Source organism: Trachypithecus francoisi, unplaced genomic scaffold (genome assembly GCF_009764315.1).
Source record: "Trachypithecus francoisi isolate TF-2019V2 unplaced genomic scaffold, Tfra_2.0 Lachesis_group5, whole genome shotgun sequence".
Classification (NCBI taxonomy): domain Eukaryota; kingdom Metazoa; phylum Chordata; class Mammalia; order Primates; family Cercopithecidae; genus Trachypithecus; species Trachypithecus francoisi.
In genome coordinates this window covers 66,809,728-66,823,453 of record NW_022681470.1, presented here as the reverse complement: position 1 = coordinate 66,823,453, position 13,726 = coordinate 66,809,728, and the positions used below count along the sequence as shown (strand labels likewise).

The following is a 13,726-nucleotide window of genomic DNA, read 5'->3' as shown; positions in this document are numbered from 1 at the left end:
AGATATTGGGGTTTTCTCAAAAAATCCTTTCCCTTTGTGGCATGGGTCAAATTGCTGGTAGTTAAAAAGGTGTTAACTCTTACATGAAATAACACTTTTTCTTTGTAATGACCTGACTGGAAAGCTTCTGTGTCATCACTTCTCATTTCTTATTTGAAATCAGCAAACTGGATTCAGTAGACATGAACTTAAGCCTCATGAAAGTGGGGGTTTGGTCTGTTTTGCTCACTGCAATACCTGCAGGGCCTAGCAGCATGACTGGCACATATTTGTTCAAAGTGAATACTCACACCTTCACATCCTCCCTAGAGAGCTGTTCTTGTAGGCCTCTCAAATGTAGGATTTAGGGAAGTTAAAAAAAATTAAAACGTTTCAGCATCACCCACAGGTGAGGCTACTCTGCAAAATATGTTAATTGTCTTGAGGTATGTTTCGTCTGGACAAAACGTATTTCCACAGACACAAATCAAAGGTGTTTATTAAGTGCTGTGTGCCCTGTTTCTGGATTCCCAGTCAAGTGGGACTCCAGACGTCGTAACACAAGAAGGAAGTTCTGCGAAGCAAAATGAGGGCAGCAGCGGGAAACCAGTTTCACCAGGTTCCGCCTTTTCTCGTTCACTTCCGCCCTTCCCAGTTCCTGAGCAGACAGGTGGGACCGCGTTCTGTCTCACCGGAAGGGGCGGGTCGCAGGGTTCCCCAAACTTCCGGCGCGCAGCAAGGCGGCCTCGCCAGTTGTTCTAACGCGAGGCGCGCGAGCGGCTGGATGACGTCACGGAAGGGGGGAAAAGAGGGTGGCACTCGAGTGGGTGCGCATGCGCAAGAAGGTGCCTGCCCGACTGGCGCAGAGCAGGCTGAGAGGGTCTTCCCAGCGTAGGCGGGATTTCCAGTGTTACTTGGGGACTAGCTGCCTTTCTGGCAGCAGGCAGGAAGCCGCAAAAAGTTTGTGAGCCCGCGAACCTGTAGCGGACGTGGAAAAAGAACGTATGTGAGAGAGACTTATGCCTCATTTAGCAAATCACTGTAATATGCTCTGGTGTGGGGCGTGTGGATCGGAGAAATCCCATCTTCCGAGGGTCCTTGGTCGGACAGAAAGGGAAGGCGGGGCCAGCAGAAGTTAAAATACTACCGTATGCAGTTCTAGCGGATTTCATTCATTCATTTTTATGTGTCAGGGTGAGATGGTTGTTAGTCCATATTCTGGTGTATATTAATCAAATTGCTATTCTTATAACTATTCTCTGGCGGGAAGAGTAGGGGACTTGTCAGTGGAAAGGATACATTTGGAACTTGGAGCTCTGTCCCAGAAGGGCTTTTGGGCGAAATGCTGTGAATTTTGCCAAACACTGCCCCGCCTCCGCCTCTGCCCCAAGCTCCTTAAGGTTTGAACCAGAGAACGTAATTTACAACAGGTAAAATTTAGAATAAAAGCCAGAGGGAATATAAATCTAGCTATAAAGCTAGAAAAACACACGAATTTAAGATTGAGGGAGACCAAGTCAACCAGAAAAATCAGGTAGCATTGATCCTATCTTGTTTGGGCTGGGTCAACATTTCAAAGCAGAGGGAGGGACAGAATAACCTTTGGAAGATACTTCGACTTAACGGGAAGGCTGTTGTCAGGTTTCGTGGTGTGTCACTGGCTGTTAATAATTCCCTGCTATTGCTTTGTTTCTAGGCCCCTCCTCAAGTGTCTGGCTTAAAGATGCCACCCAGGGAAGGGAACTCTGACTAGCTAAGGAGGCCATTCTTGATGTTGCTTCTAGATCTCATGTCATCACCGAGACCTCAGCTGCTGGTGGCAGCTGCTCAGCAGACCCTTGGCATGGGAAAGAGACGGAATCCACCCCAAGCCATCTGCCTTCACTTAGCTGGAGAGGTGCTGGCTGTGGCCCGGGGACTGAAGCCAGCTGTGCTCTATGATTGCAACTGTGCAGGGGCATCAGAGCTCCAGAGCTATCTGGAGGAGCTGCAGGGGCTTGGCTTCCTGAACTTTGGACTTCACATCCTTGAGATTGGAGAAAACAGCCTGATTGTCAGTCCTGAGCATGTATGTCAGCACTTGGAGCAGGTGCTGCTTGGTACCATAGCCTTTGTGGATGTTTCCAGCTGCCAGCCTCACCCTTCTGTCTGCTCCTTGGACCAACTTCAGGACTTGAAGGCCCTCGTGGCTGAGATCATCACACATTTGCAGGGGCTGCAGAGGGACTTATCTCCCTCTGCAGTCTCCCACAGCAGGCTCCATTCCTCAGACTGGAATCTCTGTACTGTATTTGGGATCCTCCTGGGCTATCCTGTCCCCTATACCTTTCACCTGAACCAGGGAGATGACAACTGCTTAGCTCTGACTCCACTACGAGTATTCACTGCCCGGATCTCATGGTTGCTAGGTCGACCCCCAATCCTGCTGTATTCCTTTAGTGTCCCAGAGAGCTTGTTCCCAGGCCTGAGACACATTCTAAACACCTGGGAGAAGGACCTCAGAACCCGATTTAGGACTCAGAATGACTTTGCTGATCTCAGCATCTCCTCTGAGATAGTCACACTGCCGGCTGTGGCCCTCTGACTTTAACTCTCCTCTCATATAGAAGGTACTCAGTAAATGATCATCTCTAGTTTGGGGATGGCAAATAATCATCTCAACTGCCAATTCCAAGTGTCTTGAGTACACCAAGGCACAATGCTGTGATCAATTGGCTGCAAATGCAAAGGGCATGTAAATAGATAGTGGTGGTGCTAGTAGCAAATTGGTAGATAGTACCTACTTGCCATTTCTATGCTAGGAAGTCCTCTTAGTGGATATGTTTTCATTTTCACTGGGTAAGAGGTAGAAGGAAAGAGGTGATAGAGGAAAAGCAGGGTGGTGGAAGACAAGCCAAACACTCTTGCATGATAACGGTCTAAATATACCTGCTCTGTGTGGATGCTGTCTACTAGGAAAGTAGGGCTGGGGGTTTCTCTGCGTGTTTATATGCCTGCAACTGAATTTGAGGAGAGTAGACCACCAGTATGCTTAAATATGTGGTACTTGTTAATGTAATACACCTTTCAGGAATAAACTGAGAGTTCTGAGGAACAGTCTGGTCAGGTGAAGTTTATTTGCACTAGGTTAAGAAAATAACAAAAAGTCAGAAATCCTAAGTCAGTTGAAAAGCCCAAGCTGTAATGTCCCCAAACCTTCTGAGTTTTTTGTTGAGTTGCTTGCTTCTGATTTTCACCCAAGACAGTTGTCACAAATTATTCAGATCATCAGGTTGTCTTTATTGGCCAGGAACACTGCCAGTGCTGCAGCAATCACCACCATCAGCATTGGGAGCCATCGCCCACATTGCCTCTGCAGAGGGACAGGGAGACAGAAGAAAGTGGCCATGAGATGACTGGAAAAGATATAGGCAAAAATCTTTCTTCTTCCTACTCTAGCCCAGTGGAAAACCCTGGGTTGGTGGTGGAGAAATAACTTTTTACTCTGTCTCCCACTCTGTCACCTGTCTTGGAGTAAAACCACTTAACCAGTGTTCTCTGGCCCAGGGAGCCATATCCATCAGGGACCAGATACATAAATACTGATATGAATAATGAAGGGTGGAAAATAACTCAGAAAAATTGTATTCTTTGTATTCCCCAGTACTTTTGTTGTCCTTCTATTCTTGCCACCATGCTTATCATAGACTAAAAGAACACCCTTTCATACTTTAGCTAAGAGTAAGTCTTTCCTTCTGGCATTGAGAGTTCCATGAAAGTTGGGCTTTGATGCACGAGTCCAGTGTTTTTTCCAATGGTTGCCATAATGTCAGTATGTTATAAACCAAGCACAGTGGGACAGGATGGCCAGTTGTTGGTGTGGGCTGATACATTTTATCTGCAAATCTTGGTTGAGGAAGGAATCATCCCATCATCCAGGGCTTTATGGGAAGGAGGGACCCTCTTACTCTGGGAGGCAGCTGCTGGCTCTGGTTCAGCTCTTCTCGACAGTGCTGCAGCTTACGCAGGCAGGAGAGATACTCGTCACTGAGGTTGTCTAATTCTGAATGCAGTTCTCTGCACTGGGGAGAACATCACCAAAGTCATCACTGTCACTTCTGTCTAGGACAGAGCCCAGGTAAGGGAGACTGCCCTGTGTAAGTTTCACTCATTTGGAATTTTTACCACCATCCTCCCTTCCCAGCCATTCTCAGGGATTTGAGTTTGTCTTTTGACTGTCTCACATTGTCTGGAATGTGTTCATTTTAAATGATTGACAATAGTGCATATTATAATATTACATTTTATACATTTAAGTTCTTTTATATGACTTTATGTGCAAGTGCTTTGCAAATGAGAGACACTGAAAAATGAAGTTCTTATAGCATAAACAACCTAGAAGTGACCTTAGTACACGTTTCTTTCCCAGGAGCTAGTTGCATATGAATACTTCTGGGGATGTGTATGTTTGTGAGTTGTACAAAGGAAGAGTTTTACTCTTTAAAAGACATGTAAGGACTTAAGATACTCAATGTGGGACGACATATTGAGAAGTTAATATTTTTATTAAATGTGTTTGAGTTTTGGTCGACTTTCTAAAAGGTAACCAGTTAATAAAACCTTGAATAGGAGTTGGTGTAAATAAGGAAGGGAAAAGATTGACAAGTCAGCCCAGAAGCACAGACACTTTATGTAGGCAAATGAATATCTGTGGGTATCCAGTCACAGCTTAAACTTTGAAATACCTGCTCTTTGGCTGCCTCCCAGGTTTCTCTGCTATTCTGCAGATGAGCTCTCACTGTCTCAGATCACCCTCTCACCTCCTTTTCCTTGGCCTGGAGCTGCAAAGTCTTCTTTTGCAGCTGGTCTCTGAGATCCCAGTCTTTCTCCTTCCCTGTACCCTCAGGCTCCACTTCGTTAGGGAAGGACTTTGGACTCCACACGGGCAAAGCCTGATCTAAAAAAGCAGCCAGATTCTTGGTGATAGTGAGGCCCACACCTCTGAGGAAGGGCCCTGAGGGTGAGCCACTAGGAGTGGGGAGAGGGGAGGGAACTTGGGAGGACGTGCTCTTGGCTAGACTGATGGCATTCTTTGACATAAAGGTTAACTTCCACTAGGCCCCTGCTAAGCTTGGACAGACAGCTGGAATCTGAGCTCCTTGAGGGCAAGATTGGCATCTTTTCTTTGTATCCCCAGTCTTATCTAGTGCTAAATAATTTTAGTGAATACTTATTAATTGAATTTCATTGGTTGTATGTCACATTCTTCCTAGTTTGTCAGATAAGTTTGGTGGATGCTTTAATATAACCCCTTTTCCCTGATGTTCTCATTTGAAGTTGTGAAGATGGCAGTCATATCCTAAAATTTATCTTCATATGGTTAAAGATGGTTTTTTAGCCACCCTGCAGTCTTAGTCTTGGTGAAAAGAGCATGGACTAGGAGTCAGAAGTTTTGGATTGTTGTAGCTGTGTTGTTAGTCTGTGCCACCATAGACCTTCATGTTCTTATCCATACTATGTGGGCATAAACATTTCTGCATTATCTATTATATTATGCCCAGTGATTGTGAGGAGAAAACAAAAGGTCATGTGTAGTGGACAGGTGAGGAGCTCTTGCCCCTCTGTATACACAGTGAATTCTCAGGAAACATGGACAGTAGACTCTCTAGGGCTAAGAGTGAGTTGACTCTGGCATGCTATGTGGTTTGGGGCTGGGGAGTTGGATGTGATTTGGAAAATCAAGTGTGTAAAAATTGACATGAAATCCTGAGTTCAAAGTAAATTTATTGAAATGTTCAACATAAACATGTGCTTTCAGAGAGAATAGAAACCCTTTTTCACAGTTTATATACCTCAGGATAGAAGGCTAACTAGTTGAAGTGTCCTCAGAGCCAATGATCAGTCTTTAAAAACCTCCCACACATCCCGGACTTAACAGACACTCAGAACTGGCTGGGACTCCAGGAGGTCATGTAGTCCATCCCGCTGCCTCTGGGCAGGTCAGGGAAGAGCAATATCTTAGAATCTGTGGTTAATAAATTTGCTGACCTTTCTTTGTTAAGAGTTTCTCCTGTTCTTGAAGCTGTAAGGATTGATTCTGAAGCAGACCTGTTGGAAAACACAAGGAACTTGTCTATGCTAGCATATTTACTACACAGAGTTTCTTTTCAGAACTTTGCCTAGAACCTTAGCTATTAAATATGTTCCCATCTGCTATGTGTTGAATTTTGTCCCCCAGAATCTATATGTTGAAGTCCTAACCCTCAGTACCTTAAATTATGACCTTATTTGGAGATAGGTTCTTTAAAAGATAATAAAAATAAAATGGGGTCATTCAGGTGGGCCCTAATCTAATATCACCGGTGTCCTTATAAGAAGGAGAAATGGCTGGGTGCGGTGGCTCAAGCCTGTAATCCCAGCACTTTGGGAGGCCGAGACGGGCGGATCACGAGGTCAGGAGATCGAGACCATCCTGGCGAACATGGTGAAACCTCGTCTCTACTAAAAAATACAAAAAACTAGCCGGGTGAGGTGGCGGGCGCCTGTAGTCCCAGCTACTCGGGAGGCTGAGGCGGGAGAATGGCGTAAACCCGGGAGGCGGAGCTTGCAGTGAGCTGAGATCCGGCCACTGCACTCCAGCCTGGGCCACAGAGCGAGACTCCGTCTCAAAAAAAAAAAAAAAAAAAAAGAAGGAGAAATATGGACACAGATATGTTCATGGGAAAGACAATGTGAAGAGACACAGAGAGAAGACGGCCATCTACAAAGCCAAGGAAAGAGCCCTGGGATAGATCTTTTCCTAAATGCCCTCAGAAGGAAACACCCCTGCTGACATCTTGGATTTCTAGTCTCCAGAACTGTGAGACAATACATTTCTGTTCTTCAAGGCACCCAGTCTGTGATACTTTGCTATGAATATAGCATCCTTATTTCTCCCCCTACCATGTCTCTATCTTCAAGTCTTTGCTTGAAGACTTTCCCTTTCCCCTGTGGTTGCTTTGTTCTCTTAATAATCATTGCTGTTTGCATGAAGCTTCTCTATCAGGTGTCAGAGGTTAAAGTGGTGGGCAACCAGCAGCGGTATTAATTGAGTCAAGTTCTCCAGCTTTTCAGAAACTGCTTTTCTTCTGAAAAGTCCCTTTTCCTCTTTGGGCCCAATATGTAGTTTTGAAGTGGACTGAGGCATGTATAGTGTAAGCTTATTTTCTAAACCATCTCTAGTGACAGGTCTATGTGACACATTCATGTACTTATAAATTACAATATATAAAATAAGAACTGTTTTAGGAAACCCAGTACTTAAAACAAAATCTGCAATTCTGGGGGAAATGTAAGTGGTGTCATTGGCATGGAAGGCGAAAAGTAGAAAAAAAAGAACAAAGGCTAATACATAATTTATGGAGAGCTATGTAAATGACTTCACTTCACAAGAAGAGGGTCTGAAAATGCACAGAGTTAGAGCATATGCCAAAGACTGGGCCATTAGTCCCTACTCTGGGTGCCTTTTATGGGCCAGGAGCCCCAGGAAAACCCTGTGGACTTTCAGAATCTGGAAAGCGAACTTACTCTGCAACTGCTGTACTCTGGTCACCAGGGTGAGTTTCTCCGCCTCTGACCTTTTTAGTTGATCTGAAAATGCAATAATGCAAGCCAAAATAAAGGAACCCAAGACTTAATGAACTCAGTACTTAAGGATGGAAATTAGTAATAGATGCTGTCTTGTCGTGGCCTCTAACATGTGTCTTCTGGAAGTTGTGTCCCAGTTCTGAGGAGGTAAACCAGAAGCCAAGTACCTCAGGTTTTGTGCATCAACAATGTTGGGTTGCATTGAGGCTTGTATTTACACACTATGTAGTCCTCGGACACAGAGGCTATGACTGAGAGTCTTTCTCTATGCCTTGTGTTTCAACTGGCCTTTCCCTTTCAAATTAGGAATGTGGCCTTGACATATGTGACTGATGTGGGAGCAGCTGTGATCTGGCCCAGAGGGATGGGCTAAAAAAGAGAGCTAGACAAAAGGATACTCTATCTGGTACAGTGAAATTAATTTTCAATTTTAGATGATTAAAACAGCCCTGCCTCTCCCTCAAGGTAAAATGAGATTACAAAGCCAATCAACCAATCAAGCAAACAAATAAAAGGCTGAAGCCTTTCTCTTAACTCAGGTTCTTTTTTCTTAGCTCACTTGGCCATGGCTCCCATGCGCCCAAAGCCTCCAAGGAGAAGAGTACCTTGTAGGTCCTGGGTATCCAAGCTGCACAGGTCTCTGTCCCCTTGCAGGCATTCAATCTTGGCCTGCAGTTCCTGGTGCTCGTTCTCCAAAAATCGCAGGGCCTGGTTCATCTGTAAGTCCCTGCTATCTGCTCCCTGTAAGGAGGAGGAGGGGCCATATAGAAGGAGGTCAGTGTTGGGGTGGAGGTTGGGGGCAGGTACCATGGAAGAGGAAAATATAGAAAACTCTGGAGTTTTAGAGATAGAAGGAATGTTAGGTAGATGAGAAAATAGAGAAGTCTTTCTTTTTTCCTATTCTTCCCTTTGCTTTGTTCCTCACATTTATAACGGCAAATTAGACTTGATATTCACAAGGAACTCGTGTCTTTTATTTATTTATTTTTATTTTTAGAGATGGGGTCTCACTTTGTCACCCAGACTGGAGTGCAGTGGTGCCATCATAGCTCATTGCAGCCTTGACCTCTTGGGCTCAAGCAATCCTCCCACCTTAGCCTTCTGAGTAACTGCGACTATAGGCATGTGCCAGTAGTTTTGAAGTGGACTGAGGCATGTGTAATGTAAGTTTATTTTCTAAACCATCTCTAGTGACAGGTCTAAGTGACACATTGATGTACATAAATTAGAATATATAAAATAAGAATTGCTTTAGGAAACCCAGTACTTTAAAAAAATCTGCCATTCTAGGGGAAATGTAAGTGGTTGTCATTGGCATGGGACTCATGTCTTGACACTTTGGTAAATCACCAAATTAAGGAATACGAAGTCATCAGTTTTCTAGATGTTTTCATTTTCTCTTTTATTCTTCCTCTAGCAGTATCAATTTTTTTTTGTTAGGGTCTTTATTTTTTCCACAAAGATTCAAAGTTAAACCCCCTCCCCCCAAAATCTTCATAGGAGTTGCCTTATAGGTAATGGGAAGAAGAGAACAGCAAAGGTTGAGATGTGGATACCACTCAGAGTGACCAGTTAGGTTCACTCCTTTGATAAGACTCACATACTCTGTCTCTTATCAAGTGGGCTGTTCTGAGCCCTGTTTCAGGAAAAGTATAAAGATCAGCTTTTGAGGTGGATCCTCAAAACTCCAAACCAAGTAAATAAATCTATGCAAAATAATAGCTAATATTTACTGAGTGCTTTTATGTGCCAGGCATTGTGCTAAGTACTTTACATGGATCATCTTACTTAATACTCAGAACAACCTTATGATGTAAGTACTATTATCCTCATTTTACAGATGGGGAAACTGAGTCTTAGGACAGATTGAAGATGATGGAACCCTTGAGGATGCCAAGAGTCTAATTGTAATTGCTAAATGTAATTGCTTAAAAACACATTGGCAAAAAGTGTTAGTACTCACCTGTAAATAAATTAGTGACATTTTTTCTTTGCCAACAGTGGGCAGTTCTGAACTGGATGCTTTTTTAGGATGGAGTTTGGACAGTGGGTTGGGATATGACATTAGTAGGCTGATGTATATTCCAGCCAGTTATTTTCATTTGGATGGTGATGGTGTCATTCCAATGAACGCTTAGTTCATTTGCATGAGCAGTGCAGACATCCTTGCTAAACTCAAAATTAAATTTCAGAGCCAAAACAGTGAATTTGGTACAAAGTTGGTGGTGACTGAGGAACTGAAAGCCAGATGCTGTCAGCTGCCTTTGGAGTCCCTAATCCAGAACAGCTTCTTCATCACCACCCCTCCTCTCCATACCCTGTCTTCCCTCCCCACCCCCAGTGCCTGGTACCTGCAGTTTGGACTGAAGCACGTTGAGTTGGCTCTCCAGCTCCCTGTGCTGGGACCCAAGGGTGCTCCAGTCCTCCTTCAGAGCCTCGTACTGGCTCCTCCACTCTTCACACTTCTGCTCTGCCAGGGCCAGGGATCGCTGAGGGAGGTCAGAGAGGAGAGGGTTCCAGGGAGCTGTGCAGCTGGCTCCCTTGTTCCCCTAGCTGCCTGGAGTCCCCAACCCCAAGATCTATGTGGCGTCCCCATACCTGTGTGCTCTGTAGTTGCTGCTCTGCATTCATTTTCTCCTCCAGCACTTTCTGCAGTGACTCCTTGGCCTTCTGCTCATAACTGTTTTTCTGGTCTTCCATCTCCAGTAGTACTTTTTTCATTCCCCAAGGGGAGTATTTCTGTAAATTTGATGCAATTCAACAAATACACATTGAACTTCTGTGTGCCAAATCCTGAACTGGGATACAGAAATGAAAAGAAGTTGGTTCCTCCCCCAGGCAGAGATACCAGTAATCTAGTGAGCCTTTTCTTTTAGGGTAGAGCTAGCAGGGAGAGTCCCTCAGGCAATGAGAGATGAGTAGGGGGTGTAATAAACAGTGTCTTAGGCTTGCTGGACGTTATATCTGAGGCCTTCCACAAGCTCTTGAAATCCAACATGTCTAAACAGGACTCATGTTTCTAAACATGTTCTTTTTTCTTGGGGTTCCTATCTCAGTGACCAGAATCATCATCCATCTAGTCTTTTCCAAACCCTAAACCAGGGAGTCAGTCTTCATTTTCTCTCTCATTTCCTTGCAGTAATCAGTTGGTCATTGAACCTTGACAGTTTCCTTCACAGTTCATATCTGTCTCCTGTCTATCCCTACTGCTGCTTCCTTAGTTCAGGCTCTAGTAGTAGTGTTATGTGGATTAATGCAACAGCCTCCCTTTCTTCAAATCTTGCCTCCCTTCAGTCCCTTTTCAGTCCCACATTTAGAGGGTTCTTTCTAAAATGCAAATCTGATCTTGCCACTTCCTGCATAAATTCTCCATGGATTCTCAGCATCCTAAGAATCACATCCAAACTCCTTGTCATGGCTCCACTTACATGCCTCGACTTTCATCCCATGCTACTTCCACCTAAGCTGAGATGTTTGCAGATCCCCTAGCACTCTGTTTTTTTGGCTTCTGCTTTTACCCAAATAGCTTCTTCTGCCTAAAACTGGTTAACTTCTCCTCATACTCAAGATTCAGTCCAGTATCATCAGTTCTGATAAACTGACCAACTACCCCCATCCCACAACGTCTTATAGATTAGGCAGCTTTTCTTAGTGTTCATAGTGTTCACATAGTATACCCTGCATGCCTCTATTATTCTACTCTGTTGACTCATCTGTCTTTCATACTGGATTGTAAACTCCTTCAGGGAGGGAGCATACTGCTGCTGCTTTAAAAAAAATCATTGTAGCTTCTCTACAATGCCTAATGAACTTAATGTTTTAAAATTAATACATTTGCGTTACAAAATTCCTCCTGGCTGCAGGATTAAGGAGACACAAGCGCAGCTTTGCAAATTCACTGGGGGTCTTGCCTTCTCCCTTTCTTTCATCTTTATGTCCTGTGATTTCGGAGTAGGCAGGCAAATTTTACTGTCAATTCTGGATTACCCACTGTGTAAGCAGTAGACCAGATGACAAAAATTTAGGGATCAATATGAAATCATTTCCATTTAGCTTTGGAATTGTCTGAAATTTTGGATTTAAATTTGAGTGGGTCTTATAGTTTTGGAACTTTCATTAAAAACTAGATTCAGGAATTAACCTGGTTGAGGTCATATGTAGGGGATGTCCCAGTTATTGGACATCCAATGACCATCCATGCTGGGCACTGGTTATGTGTTATTCTCTACTGAAAATGAATAGATTGGCATTCTGGATTATATATTGGTCTCTTGTGAACTTGGTTGGCATTATTTAGTCCTGACAAAGCAAGTCATACTGAAAAAATGAAAGTTGTGGACCAAGAAACTTATAGACTCCATAAACTCTCTTCCCCTGTAAGACGCCATCTATGTGGCCAATTATCTTCTCTCTCTAACTCCAGATGGAGAAATCTGCCTGTTTCACCCCATTCTCTTATTTGACATCTCCCCACCTTTCAGGTATCCATCACTTCTCAAGTGTGAAAGCTGATTTCTTTCTATCTCTTGTAAACCAAGATTAGGCCAATCAGGAGATTACTAATGCTGGAAAATAGTGTTACAGAAGAGCCAAGTAAAAGAGCTTTTACATTCTTCTAGGGGTTGCTAGAAAAAACAGAAAAAAGTTGCCCATGGAATGAAAATCATTTTCTAAGACTTCGTTATAACATCTAACTCATCTGTTCAAAGATTAGGATATGTAAAGGTCTGTCTGGGTGGTGTGAATCTTTACCAAGGGCCTTTCCCTACAGTTTCAGGTATTTCAAGGTTCGCCTGGAGCTGACAAAGTGGTTAGTGCTGGGATTCCTCCAGGGTGTAACGAGAAGGATACTGGGAGAAAGGGAGAGGAAGAAGGATGGAGACAGTGATCTAGTGAATTAGAGACTAAAGTGAAAATGGCCAAGCTAGAACTGGGTAAGTAGGAATCGGTGTGTTATTCTCTATCTGGTGGCATTTCTCAAAAGTAAGATTGAGGTTCAAGCATTCTTCACATTTAATTCTAGATTCCCGAGATAGAAATATCCTTCAGAATGCTTACCTGGGTACAGGTGTACAGCTGGTTTTCTAAGGATCTCAGTTTCCCCTTCAGTTTGTCTTCATTAAGCTGTCCCTGGAGCAAATGGGATGAGTTAACGAGTGTGGGAAAATCTAGTCTGCAAAGAGTTTGACTCTATATTCCTATCCTACTGCCCAGCACATGGTTGGTGCTCAAACAGTGAAGTCTTTCAGGAGGCAGGCAGGAGCAAAGATGACAAAGGATGCTGAATAGAAGAGGATCTTCTCTTCTTTCTCTAGACTAGGACAAGAAAGAATCAGACTGGCCTCAAGTCCTCTTTTTACCTCCATTTTTATCAAATGGCTCAGGGTAGCATAGCAGGGGGGCCCTGGAAGGAAAGCTTCTAAGCTACCCTTTCGCTCACTACCTCTCTCCCCTCTCTAGGCACTTCTGCACTCCCCACCTCTTCTCAGTCTTGTACATGGACCTTTCCCTGTAAAATGTAGGCCAGTAAGGCTAACACAGTCTCCCCTCCCAGGAGAATGTTATTCCCTCCTTTACCCTCAATTATGAGCTTATTTGTATCTCCTCAACATTCCTATGTTGAAATCCTAAGCCCCGAGTGCCCCAGAATGTGACCATATTTGGAGACAGGGTCTTTAAAGATGTAGTTAAGTTAAAATGAGGCCATTAGGCTGGGCCCTAATCCAATATGATGGATGTCCTTATTAAAAGAGGAGATCAGGGCACTGTGGGAAGGCCACATGGAGATACAGAGAGAGATGGCAATCTGTAAGCCGGGGAGAGAGACCACAGGAGAAAAGAACTCTGCTGACACCCTGATCTCAGACTTTTAGCCTCCAGAACTATGAGAAAATAAGTTTCCGTTTTTGAAGTTCCCCTGACTGTGGTACTTTGTCATAGCAGCCCTAGGAGATTAATACACTTCCCTCCCTGCCACACACACCTCCACATGCACACGTACACTTCCACATGCACACATACACCTCCACATGTACACACACACCTCCACATGCACACGCACACCTCCATATGCACACACATGCACACCTCCATATGCACACACACACCTTCACATGCACATGCACACCTCCATATACACATA

General features: G+C 44.0%; 2 protein-coding genes across 16 annotated transcripts in view; one reads left to right on the top strand and one right to left on the bottom strand.

The window, feature by feature from the left end:
- The first annotated feature begins 114 nt into the window (after positions 1-114).
- On the top strand, positions 115-12,649 carry CUNH1orf74 (chromosome unknown C1orf74 homolog). Of its 2 annotated transcripts, XM_033197672.1 has the most exons (3): positions 115-981; positions 1,676-2,588; positions 12,356-12,649. In XM_033197672.1, exon 2 carries the CDS (start codon positions 1,751-1,753, stop codon positions 2,561-2,563), a length of 813 nt encoding a protein of 270 aa, XP_033053563.1. In that variant the 5' UTR covers positions 115-981; positions 1,676-1,750; the 3' UTR covers positions 2,564-2,588; positions 12,356-12,649. The 2 variants fall into 2 exon arrangements, with proteins under 2 accessions (XP_033053563.1, XP_033053562.1); XM_033197671.1 differs by lacking the exon at positions 12,356-12,649 and having other exon boundaries at positions 1,676-5,754.
- The window catches only part of TRAF3IP3 (TRAF3 interacting protein 3), a 28,004-nt gene continuing 17,349 nt past the window's right edge, over positions 3,072-13,726 (bottom strand). For 8 of the 14 annotated variants that reach the window (XM_033197661.1, XM_033197652.1, XM_033197656.1 and 5 more), the window contains 9 exons: positions 12,643-12,714; positions 10,183-10,323; positions 9,936-10,073; positions 8,190-8,325; positions 7,525-7,587; positions 6,007-6,066; positions 4,779-4,915; positions 3,927-4,040; positions 3,239-3,331 (listed from right to left, as the gene is read on the bottom strand). In XM_033197661.1, the coding sequence (XP_033053552.1) occupies positions 3,239-3,331; positions 3,927-4,040; positions 4,779-4,915; positions 6,007-6,066; positions 7,525-7,587; positions 8,190-8,325; positions 9,936-10,073; positions 10,183-10,323; positions 12,643-12,714 (954 nt within the window). Of the gene's footprint in view, positions 3,332-3,926; positions 4,041-4,778; positions 4,916-5,722; positions 6,067-7,524; positions 7,588-8,189; positions 8,326-9,935; positions 10,074-10,182; positions 10,324-12,642; positions 12,715-13,726 lie in introns of those variants that run through there. The other 6 variants (XM_033197654.1, XM_033197658.1, XR_004433976.1 and 3 more) reach the window with 6 other exon arrangements.

Coding starts and splice junctions, on each gene's coding strand:
- CUNH1orf74 (XM_033197672.1), top strand. CDS start 1,751: ATGTTGCTTCTAGATCTCATGTCATCACCGAGACCTCAGCTGCTGGTG.